The sequence below is a fragment of the Podarcis pityusensis genome, assembly GCF_964106645.2.
Source record: "Podarcis pityusensis genome assembly, chromosome: 2".
Lineage (NCBI taxonomy): Eukaryota > Metazoa > Chordata > Lepidosauria > Squamata > Lacertidae > Podarcis > Podarcis pityusensis.
Window position 1 is genome coordinate 5,566,132 of NC_138029.1, and position 12,036 is coordinate 5,578,167.

Consider the following 12,036-nt stretch of genomic DNA (forward strand, 5'->3'; position numbering starts at 1 on the left):
AACTGTGATTACATCAAGTGTTTATTTTATTAAAAAAATAAGCATGATCAAAACTAATTTCTTTTAAAACATATGGATATAAAACAGTAATATAAATGAAAGAATTAGCCAGTTAAAGATTAGCATCATGGTAGGATGGGACTGCCTTTTTTTTTTGGTCATCTGTGCCTCCTTCCTTGCCCTGCTTTCTTCCAATCTAACTATCAAGAAGATGTTCACCTGTCATCACCCACTCAACTGTCTACTAAGGATACATTAAGTGTAGCCAAGAATAGTGCAGATTTTTAAAAGGGCAAAGGTAGTGGCAATGGCCTGGAGTTTTAGGAATGTGGCTTGAAACTTGTGCTCCATCACAACATTTCCATGTGCAGATAGAACCTCCTTCAGGAGACATTTGCCTCATCTTCTGATCGGCTACACTGAACATTCCAAGATTAGATCCAAGAATAGATCAGCATCCAATATGAAAAATTCAGGCTTTGTCTTCACTGCCCTCAAACTCCCTCAACATATATTTCAAGTGCCAAATCCTGCATCTCTCTGCTATATCTTATTTTAGTTACTATAGATACATTTCCCTGGATACTGAGAGGCCATCTGCCATTTCATAACAATATAAACCATCAGCCCCAGGACTAATAAGAAAGTAGGACTTCCAAAACATGAGCTAGAGATTTTGTTTGGAATGTGGTGTGTTCCACCCACGACAAATGAGTTGCTAACATGTACTCAACATTACAAACTTTCATTCAGAAAAACCCTACTGCAAAATGATTCCTTCACCTTAAAATTTATTTTGGTTTTCCTAGCAATGTTAGTTATAGGATATTCAAGGCCTTTGGGTCACCTAGGCTCCAAAGTTCAAGAGCATTACAGATGTTCGACTCCTGCACATGATATGCAATTGGAACCCCATAACATAAAGGCACTGGAAACTGCCGAATTGGCTTAGAGCACTGGTGATCATCTTTTCCAATAATTGTCTACTTAGACAAGCAGCAACTCTCCAAAGTTTCAGGCAGGCAGAGGTCTACCTCAGTATCCCTTCCCTTTCCAAGACCCTTTTTCGTGGAGATGCTTCGGACTGAACCTGAGATCTTCTGCTCTTCCAGTGAGCTATAGGCCCCAGTCCCATGAGTAACCTGATGCTCATGCACTGAATAATATCTAAATGTATGGGTTCAACATATATTTGCCTATATTTCTGATCCAAGGCTTCAAATGTTTCTGCAAATATGAAGTGGGTGTTATTAAGCATGATGCTGATCTCCCACTGTGTATAGCAGCATAGAAATAAGCGGCAGGATAGGGAAGCCTTGTCCACTTCTGGGTGCCACAATTTAAGATGGATGTTGAAAAGCTGGAACATGTACAGAGGAGGGCAACCAAGATGATCAAGTGTCTTGAAACCAAGCCTTATGAGAAGCACTTGAAGGAGCTGGGTATGTTTTGCCTGGAAAAGAGGAGACTCAGGGGAGCTAGGATAGCCATCTTCAAATATAATAAGGGCTGCCATACGGAAGATGGAGCAAGTTTCTTTTCTCCTGCTCTGCAGAGCAGGGCACAAACCAATGGATTCAAGTTACAAGAAAGGAGATTCCGACTAAACATCAGGAAGAACTTTCTGTCATTAAGAGCTGTTTGACAGTGGAACGGTCTCTGCCAGGAGGTGATGGACTTTCCTTCCTTGGAGGTTTGTAAGCAGAGGTTGGATGGCCATTTGTCATGCTTTGCTAAGATTCCTGTATTGCAGGGGTTGGAGTAGATGGCCCTTGGGCTGCCTTCCAACTCTACAACTCTATGCAACCCTACACCAGCAATCTTGCATTTCTTCCTCACTGAACATGAGCAAGCTTGTTATGGGTAGAGAAGCATGACTCAGAGATGTCTCTATTTGTGACTGAAGCTCATGTTCATCTGGGAAAAGCTCACTGGCAAAAAATGTGCTTTTGGTAGACATGGAGAGAGTTTCAAACCCTGGAATTCCCATTTAGAGAATACTAGAGAAGGGCTTCTAACTGAAGGCAGAACAAGATGATACAGATAACACCTGAGTCCTGGTTAAGGCATTCATAGAATGCATGAAGACATATGCGTCCATGTACTGGCCTCACTCCCAATGTCCCAACCCACTCAACTCCCGAATGCGCTTACAAGCCCCATTCATACCCTCCCACTCACTGAAGAAAAGTGAAGAACAGAACAGGTTGAGCACATGCACCCGCAACACATTTTATCATCATCATCAGTATATGGTTGTTAAAGTTGCAGCCCAGCACTTCCTCCTTCTCTCATCTCCAGAAATGTTCTGTGAATTTCAATGCATGACATTATAAGACGCATTTCACAAGTGAGAGAGAGCAAGGAAACTCCATGTGATATCACCATTCATGCAAACTTAATAACAGTAACTGGGAAAGAGGTGAAGAAAAGGAAACATAGGGTAGCTGCACATTCTTCATATTGTACAGTTCTAATCCAATGCCCCAGAGCAGGGGTGACTAACCTGTGGCACATTAGCTGCTGTGGGGCTACAATTCCCACCACCCATGACCACTGTCCACAATGACTGAGGCGCTGTAGTTTAGCAACATCTCAAGGATCACAGATTAGCCACTCCAGCCTTAGAGCAGAGATAGCCAACAAGGTATGCTTCAGAAATTGTTGCAATATGATTCCCATCAGCCTCAGACAGTATAGGATGGGAGGGATGATAGGATTTCAATCAGGGAGGGTGTGAGTTGGAGTCCACAATGTCTGGAGGGCACCACATTGATTACCCCTGCTCTGGGGGTAGTCACAGTCATTTCAGGAAGAATGCACAGGGCTAGACAGACTCTATATAAAGGCAGCCTTCATGTGTCAGATAAATACTGTATACATTTCTAAGCATTGTTTGAAATCAGCAGCTTAATTAGTGAACATTCTCAAACAAATCAGTCTTTAAGTCACTCTGTCTTACAGACCAGTACATTACTTACTTGTTATCGTTAATAAATTCCAGAATCTCCTGTTCCAATTTTAGCAGCATCATTCTGTCCCTTGGAGGATGGGAGAGAGAGCAGGGAGAAAAGGAGACGAAAAATCATTCAGAGCACAAATGGCTATACAATTGTCTCTGAAAAATCTGAAGATTAATATCCTCCTTCACTCCAATATTAATCAAAAAGTTCAATGTAATTCAGCATTGAAGATATCACTACCCAACCTGCATTGGCAGATGCAGAACAGATGTAGCAAGTTAAAAGTAGACCAATCCTGTTCAGGTGGATTCACTTTGGTGCAGTGATTACGCTTCTAGAAGCACAATATCCCATGGGCTCTCATTGTGCTTGTATTATTGAAAAGAAACAGTACATCAGAACATAGGCAATGACTGGCATTCCGTTTTGACATTGTTTATTAGTGAGATGGCAGGAGGCACTTTACAGAGAAGTATTTGGAAGCTATTTATAGGTGGTTTTTAGAGCTGTTAAGATTCCTTCCTGACTAACTCATTCCACATTTTTTCTCTTTCTGTTCTTATGCACAGTATATGAATGCATCTGTTTTGTTAGTCTGCAATGCTAGAATTATTCTAATCTTGCTAGGGGTCCAGTGAATATTGCATAGTTATTGAAGCAAAATGGATATTGGATGGGAGACCACTATAGTCTCCATATAACAAAAGGGCTAAGTATTAAATATTTGTTTAAAAATAATTCCACAGGGGTTTGAGCCAGTGTGGTGTAATGGTTAAGAGTGTTGGACTAGCATTGAGAGAGCAGGATTCACATCCCAACTTAGCCATGAAGCTCACTGGGTGTTCCTGGGCCAGTCTCCATCTCTTAGCCTAACCTACTTCACAAGGTTGTTGTGAGGATGAAATGCGGAGGAGAACAACGGACACCACTTTGAGATCCTCAGCAGATAAAGGTGATATATAAATGTAATAAATAAACAGTAATAGGAAGAAGAAGAATACGACGGTGACTAGACCAGGGATGAGGAACCTGTGGCCTTCTAGTTGGACTCCAACACACCTCAGCCCTAGCAACAGTATAGCCAATAGTCAGGGGTGATGGGAGTTGAAGTTCAGAGATGTCGGGGCGGGGGGACTCAGGTTCCCCATCTCCAGCCCAGAGAGCCCACTGGGTACTTCTCACTGAACTTGGATCCTCTTTAATCTCTTACTCATGGCTAGAACCAGTGGTCAGGCAGGTCAGAGCACTGAGAGAAAATTAATTTTAAAGGAAACCCCAGGGAAGGCATCCTTAGTGGACCCTAATGAGGTGCTGCCTAAGAATGTCACATGCTGACACAGGGTCTGGACCCCAAAACCACTGAACAGTCCGCTTATTCCAAGGCCTCACCATGGCCACTTCATGCTCAAGATGCTGGAAAGTAAGATACTAACATCCCATCACACGTGCCCTTGTGGCTAGCAAGGCTGGACAGAGTGCATTCTAGAGGATTCTCAATTAGTGCTCTTAAACTTCCCACATCTCATGAGTTAAAGAGCCGATTGATAGGTGCTTGCCTACCTCCACTATGCAGCTGCAGCTGCCACCACCACCACCACCATAGATTCCAACAGTTGCTGATACTTTCTGTTCCCTCTCCCATCCTTTCTCCTTAACCATGCAAGCTTGCAGGAACACCTCCTTATTCCCACTTGCAAATCTGCCACATAACCACAGAGGAACCTACCTTGGGTTTTTCTTCAGTGTACTCACTAAAAATTCATGCAAATCTATTCCAGTGGAGTCTGTGTATTCCTGGCTGGAATCTATAACAAAGAAAACAGCAACATACTCAAGAAATGCCATGCTCACAGGGTGAATATCCATGGAGTCAAAACAAGCCAGAATATAAAAGAGGTTCTGACAGTGTTGGAAGGACCAAGTTAACGGCTGCCTCTGCCATCACCACAGCCATGGCTTTCTTTGGAGTCAATGTTGGAAAGACCATTTGTAGGACATAACTCTAGCACTTTGAAAGAGCAACAGGCCATATTTGAGGGCAAAGTTACCACCCTAGAACCTTCAAATATATTGATTTCTTACCCACCCTTTAGCTGCTTGTTCTACCACCAACTGCCTGAACAATCATATGCTAAATGATTGTACCTGACAAGATTACTTGGCTTTGCACAAATCTCAGAAGGAGAACTTCTTAAATTTACAACAAACACTGCTTTGTGGAACAGAATGTGGACCAGAAAGGAAAAAGTAATTGATTAAAGGCTTGTCTAAGCAGTTAAGGTGTGTAATGACTGTTTTCTCAATATTTTCATTAGTGGTCTACCTGTGCCCATGCCAGCAAAAAAATTCAGAGTGCTAAGGAGACCAAGGACATTTGATCTTTGCAAATTCTAATATGAATTGATGTGGACTGAGTCAACCATTGCATGTATGTACAGTGGTACCTCGGGTTAAGAACTGAACTTGTTCCAGAGGTCCATTCTTAACCTGAAACTGTTCTTAACCTGAGACACCACTTTAGCTAATGGGGCCTCCCGCTGCTGCCGCACCGCTGCAACTCTATTTATGTTCTCATCCTGAAGCAAAGTTCTTAACCCGGGGTACTATTTCTGGGTTAGCAGAGTCTGTAACCTGAAGCGTCTGTAACCTGAAGCATCTGTAACCTGAGGTACCACTGTATAGAGATGTGTACTTTCAAAGATATGTTTAAAGTAATTGTTGAAATATATACTTAAATGCAATTTTCTGCAGATTTTTTTTATTGTAGATTAACATGAAAATGGAATGGAATAAACTTACAGGTGAACACATGCAAATGTGAATCAGTGGGGATGGGAAAACTTTGGCTCTCCAGGTGTTCCTAGACTTCTGCTATCATCCATCCCTCTCTATTTGCCCTGCAGGCTGAGGCTGATAGGAATGGGAATCCAAGAACAGCTGGAGTGCCACAGGTTCCTCATCTTTATGATATAGACTGGAAATCCATTCCTGGAAAGTTGTGGCAGGTGCCCTTATTAGACAGACAGATAGACAGAGGTTGACATATAATATTGTAATACTCCTTTCCCCTTGTCATGTGGTCAGCTTGAATGCACAAACTGAAAAGAAAGTCCCAGACCTCTGGTAAATAGGGAAACAGAAATTACTGCTTATCTTTGCCCACACAAACCAGGTTCATTCCAGAACTGAGACTGTCTTACCTCTAGATAGCATTTTCTTGGGTGCCTTCTCCTTATTTTTCTCTTTTTCTTCTTTTTCAGGGCCATCTTTTGCAGACTTGTCATCTTCCTTGTCAGAGGGGCAGCTGACGTGCAACTGGATGATATCCTAGCAACAAGACAAAATCCACACTTTGAAGGCATCAGAGCTGATGTTTTGCAACCAACAAAAGCTGGAAATACAGTATGACGACCAATTTGATTCCAGTAAGAAATTTTACTTCTGGGTAGAATGGCTAAGAATATAAGAAGAGCTTGCTGGATTAGGCCAGTGGCCCTTCTAGTCCAGCATCCTGTTCTCACAGTGGCTGAATTGTTGCCTGTGGGAAATCAGCAAGCAGGATCTGAGTACAAGAGCACTCTCCCTTCTTGTGGTTTCCGGCATCCGGCTAGTCACCCTGGGTGATTTTTGCCTCCCTGTGCAACATGCTTGCTCGTGTGATTTATGTGGAGTTATGATTTTTATGCTATGAACCTGTTCTTAAGTTAAAAGGTTGACTGCAGTGGATAAGATGTCCTTTTAGTCCATCTGCATCCCCTCTCCTCTCCAAACATGACATTACCCCCCAAAATAGAATGCATTAGATTGTAGGTAACTGATGAGTAATTATATATTCAGGAAGTGGGGGATTTTCGGCAGGTCAGTAAGGAACCCTGTGGATTTTTGCCTTCCTGCCTACAATGTGGCATGGCTCACTTAACTAATCTGTACTACTCTCGCAAGCCCTTGTGGTAGGTATATTTTTGTTGCTCATTTGTTGCATTTATACCCCACCTTTTTCTCCAAGGAACACAGACAGGGCGGTGTAAATGGCTCTCTCCTTCCCCATTTAATCCCCTGCGAGGTAGGTTGGGCTGAGAAGCAGCAACTGGCCCAAGCTTAACCAATGAGCTTCATGGCTTTGCGGGGGTTGGAACACTGGTCTCCCAATCACTTGTCTGAGATTCTAACCACAGCTGTCTCTGGCACCTTGTTTGCTCCTGTTCTTAGATTGCAGGACACTATATACAATCTGAACTAGGTGTGGCTCTGCCATATAAATGCATGCTATGGGTGCGGTTTGCTGCTATCTTATGGCTTTGAGGTTAAAATCCCCTACAGCGATCTGATCATAGGTGTAGTTTGGTATCACTAGAAGATGCAAAGCTTCTTTAATACACCCTGAAAACCTTGTCTGAATTTGACTTTTTATGGTTTTGATCTGATGGCTCAAATATGCTATGTTTCAATAGGAGCTCATATAGGAAGGTATGCTTTTTTGACTTGGGAGACAGTAAATCAGAACAGAGGTTTGCTATGAAAGCACACACACTAGCATACAGTAAGCCTGCAACTTACGCTGGGTTTGCGTTCCGGGGACCGTGCCTAAAGTCAAAATTGAGTGTAGTCAAAAGGCATTGGGGGGATTGCCAAAGTCATTTTTCCCAGAACCCTGCTCCCTTATTATTTTTATTTATTATTATTTGCCATGCACATAAAGCTGAATGTGCACAAGTTAAACATGTGCAGGTTGTGGGCTTACTGCATCCAGATAACAAATATACATTTTAACCAGGACTGTCATTTTTCTTTTAAAGGCTTGAAACTTTCCTACAGGTAAGCTTTCAACCTTGATCAGAACTATTAAGAAAAATCATCCCTGAAAGCAGTCTCTCCCGTGGCTGGAAAAGTGATGTGACTACAACTAGGCTTACCTGGGTATCCAATGTCCCATCCACAAAGGGGCTAGAAGACTCTTCACATACAGCCAGGCTCCTGACTAGCTTCAGCTTTGAATTTGACTGCAAAAGGAGGGGGGAGTCTGTAGTAAGACACAGGCAGCTAGAATTCCCTTTCAATATATGAATGAGCTGCTGTTCAACTAATGCTAATTAAGTTAGCTCTATACTAATGAGAAATGCAATTATGTTTTGTCCAGTAGTAACACATGGCAAAGCAGTCAAGCAGAAGATACCAAGTGCATAGTGATTTTCTCTCCCTTAACATGCTTGATAGAGATTCAAGTCTGGCACCTGTGGAGGTACTTAGCCTCTGCTAACACAGTGACGTGAAGGTCATATACATTGATAGGGCTTCTCTGAGGCTAACCAACCCATTAAATAATCTGCAGACTGTTAAACCACTGATGGTAAGTGACAAAAAGGAATGACTAACTTCTTCCTGCCTTAATTGAAAGCCTGTCATTAAACTGCTGCCTTCTTGACAAACGTAGTTATTCTGGGTGATCTACTATAGTAGCATTTAAAGAAAATGCTTAAAATAAATGTCTGCCTCAGACTGTTTGGTGAATGGACCTGCAAGTAAGAGAGTGTGAATGTAGCAACACAAAAGTATTTTACTTGAACAGAAGCAGTCATGGTGAAATATGGTCTAGGAACCATACTTAAGATATTATCTCCAATATAATAAAGGAAAGTTAAAGGTGCATATGACAAGGGCATAAGAGAATCAAATGGAAGAAAAAGAACAGTGCCATAGCAGTTTAATCTCAAAAGATTTGGGGCAGATACAAATTACAAATACTATAAACACAAACTCTGAACTAATACTAGGTCTTAAAGGTAAAGGGACCCCTGACCATTAGGTCCAGTGGTGGCCGACTCTGGGGTTGCGGCGCTCATCTCGCTTTATTGGCCGAGGGAGCCGGTGTACAGCTTCCGGGTCATGTGGCCAGCATGACTAAGCCGCTTCTGGTGAACCAGAGCAGCGCACGGAAACGCCGTTTACCTTCCCGCTGGAGCGGTACCTATTTATCTACTTGCACTTTGATGTGCTTTCGAACTGCTAGGTTGGCAGGAGCAGGGACTGAGCAACGGGAGCTCACCCCGTCGCAGGGATTCGAACCGCCGACCTTCTGATCGGCAAGTCCTAGGCTCTGTGGTTTAACCCACAGCGCCACCCACGTCCCTCCATACTAGGTCTTAGTAAAGCAATAAACCACTACCTGGGCTTTGCTGGTTTTGGTCTGCAATTGTGAGCAAATGCTGCTCCATAGAAAATAAAGGATTCTAGTACCTCCCTTCTCCTTAACATTTTACCTCTCTATGTGCAGGGAAATGTTTTGTACAGAGGGAAAATTAAGCATGTGAACTCTCACCCGCAGTGTAGAAGTTGTACAAGTCAAGACACAGGTTTATCACCTCAGTGAGATGACCAGGTCTGGACACTTAAAGCCAGACCAGAGATAAGAGTTTTCCATAGAACTGCAGAGCTCAGATGGACCCCAAGGGTCATCTAGCCCAACCCCCTGAAATGCCGGAATTTCAACTGAAGCGTCCATGACAGATGGCCATTCAACCTCTGCTTTAAAACCTCTAATGCAGGAGAGTCCACCACCTTCCAAGGGAGTCCATTGCACAATCTAACAACGCTTACTGTTAGGAAGTTCTCCCTGGTCTTTAATTGGAATCTCCTTTCTTGTAACTTGAAAACACTGCCTTGAGTCCTACCCTCCTGAGAAGGAGAAAGCAAGCTTATGCCATCTTCCATGTGACAGCCCTTTATATATTTGAAGGCGGCTATCATATCTCTGTCTCCTCTTTTCTAGGCTAAATATTGTGTATGGCTTCCACAAGATAAACAGGTTTCACTGAGTTTCCAAGAGGAGGCAGTTTCATAGCTATGAGGCAGTCAATGAGAGCAGTGCCTGTAGCCCCATGCCCCCTGCAGCATGTATTGTGATTCGGAGGCCATGCTCAGCTGATATTAAAAATCACAATGAAACCTAGGAGTAAAGGGCAACCTCTTTGCCATGCTGAGGTCTTAACTGGTTAACCATTAAGCACAAGCGATGAACAGTGAAAAGCAAGAAGATATGGGATAAAGGAGCAAGAAGAGTCATATCTGGAGCACTGATAGGAATGAGAGATTCTGGAACTCAATGCCAAGGATCAGACCACCTATCAAAAGGTGGAGGTAACCAAACTGGCTATACTTCAATTCTTTTATACAAGGGGAGGCCATTATCTTCCATCAGCCATTTAGGGTATTTAATGCGAAATCTGTCTCTCAACTCCTCTACGCCTCAAAAGTCTGGTTCAATGGCTCCAGGTTCGAAGGCTTCCAGGCAAAGTTTCTCCGGTCCCTCCTACAAGTTCCAAATTGTGTTCCAAATGCAATACTATTTTTAGAAACAGGTGAATGTCCTTTATCAACTAAAGCATGACAGGCTGCCCTGAGATACTGGCTCAAGATCTCAGTCTTTGGCCTAGGGAAGGGGTAACTTCCATACCTAAACAACGAGGAGTTTACCAGCTCATGGATGAATATTATGGTTAGAAAAGCCACTTTCATTGGTATGCCACCTTCTCTCCTGTACCATCTGGGTTATGATACCACCCTTGAATCTCTGAGGCAAAGGCTCTGGGACATATCACACAGTGATGTCCGATCTCAATCTCATGTTAACTGTGGCCCATTAGCAGTAGGAATTCACTATAGGTTCAATTTTCAGATACTTGCATATCTTAGAAATTTGTCTGTATCAACGTATCGGTGTCTTTTCACCAAAGCCAGATTAAATGTATTCCCATCAGAAGTGCTAAATGGCAGACTGAGAGGCATCCCTTATCAAAATAGGATCTGTGTATGCTCTCAGGACGTCGACTGTATGAGGCATATTTTATTGCCTTGCGGACAATATGATCAAGCTAGGGAAATAATGATTAAACCACTATTGGCAAACGGGCCGAGTCAATCTGAAGCCTATACCAAATATCTTCTGGATGACAAGTCCAATGCTATCACAGCAGCCACGGCAAAGTTTTTTTCAGTAGTCATACAAATCAAAGATCAACAAACCCATGACTAAACAAATAACACTTTGGTCTCCCTTCCCTGGGGGGTTGTCTGTATGAATCTGTATTTTATTCTGAATCCATGTTATGGGTCGTTGGACCGCAATAAAGATTATATATACAATGCCAAGAATGACTGCAGAAAGATCAGAGTCATGTAAGTTCTTGCTGCAGCATCACCTGGTAAAAAGGAATCAACAGTATCTTACCTTGGCTCTTTTTCTAGCATGCCCATGATTGGAGGTCCGCCTCTGCAACAACAACAAAAAGGAGAGGAGGAACAATGGTGGGGAAATCACTCCCGTTGTGCATTCTATGAGATGTAAGATTAGGGAGGAGGGAATCACAACACATTGGGAGGAATTAAATGTAACAGTATGGGAATTGTTCCATCAACACAAGCATTTCAGCTTGCTGGAAACAATGTTCTCTCCTCTCCCCACACCTTTTTCTGGGGGTTCTCCTGATACACACTTCTAGGCAATCTGGGCAGGCCCAGGGGTGAGGGGGAGTCCCACTGTGCTAGCAGAAGTCCATGCCATATATTATCTTGCAAGAATCTAATGCAAACAGGTCAATTCTGCATACATTTTGCAAAGGACCAAAACCAGCTATGGCAGGAAACTGCCATAACCATGTAAAGATAAAATAAGGAAATAAAATGCAAGAGAAACATTGTGTGGTCAAGTCCAGTTTAACCATCCAATTTCATGGATTTAAAAGGACGCCTACAATTGAGGTCTGTTAAAATCATGGTGTCCTTTCTCTCTCCTACAAAGGATGCGGGTGGCGCTGTGGTCTAAGCCACTGAGTCACTTGGGCTTGGGGCCTACAAATACATCTCAAAGCTCATCTTTTTCTGTGAAGTTTTTGCCAAATTTCACACTTCTCTCCAAAGTGATGTCTAGGTGTATAAAATTGCATTTATCCATATCTCTCTTGCTCATTCCCTCAGTTCTCTCTTTTCACTGCTTAACTTTAGACTGACACAACCCTTGGAGCAGGTATTTGCCTGTTAATTTCTATGCCTTCTGTGTTTCTTTGGAGCAGGATTTGTG

General features: G+C 42.8%; 2 protein-coding genes across 9 annotated transcripts in view; one reads left to right on the forward strand and one right to left on the reverse strand.

The window, feature by feature from the left end:
• The window catches only part of R3HDM2 (R3H domain containing 2), an 87,017-nt gene that overhangs the window by 49,061 nt on the left and 25,920 nt on the right, over positions 1–12,036 (reverse strand). For all 8 annotated transcript variants that reach the window (XM_080989769.1, XM_080989771.1, XM_080989770.1 and 5 more), the window contains 5 exons: positions 11,188–11,229; positions 7,877–7,963; positions 6,164–6,290; positions 4,690–4,768; positions 2,982–3,041 (listed from right to left, as the gene is read on the reverse strand). In XM_080989769.1, coding sequence (XP_080845895.1) covers positions 2,982–3,041; positions 4,690–4,768; positions 6,164–6,290; positions 7,877–7,963; positions 11,188–11,229 — 395 coding nt within the window. The remainder of the gene's footprint in view (positions 1–2,981; positions 3,042–4,689; positions 4,769–6,163; positions 6,291–7,876; positions 7,964–11,187; positions 11,230–12,036) is intronic.
• Positions 1–12,036, forward strand: part of LOC308468285 (inhibin beta E chain-like) — a 134,726-nt gene that overhangs the window by 9,123 nt on the left and 113,567 nt on the right. The window lies entirely within an intron of this gene.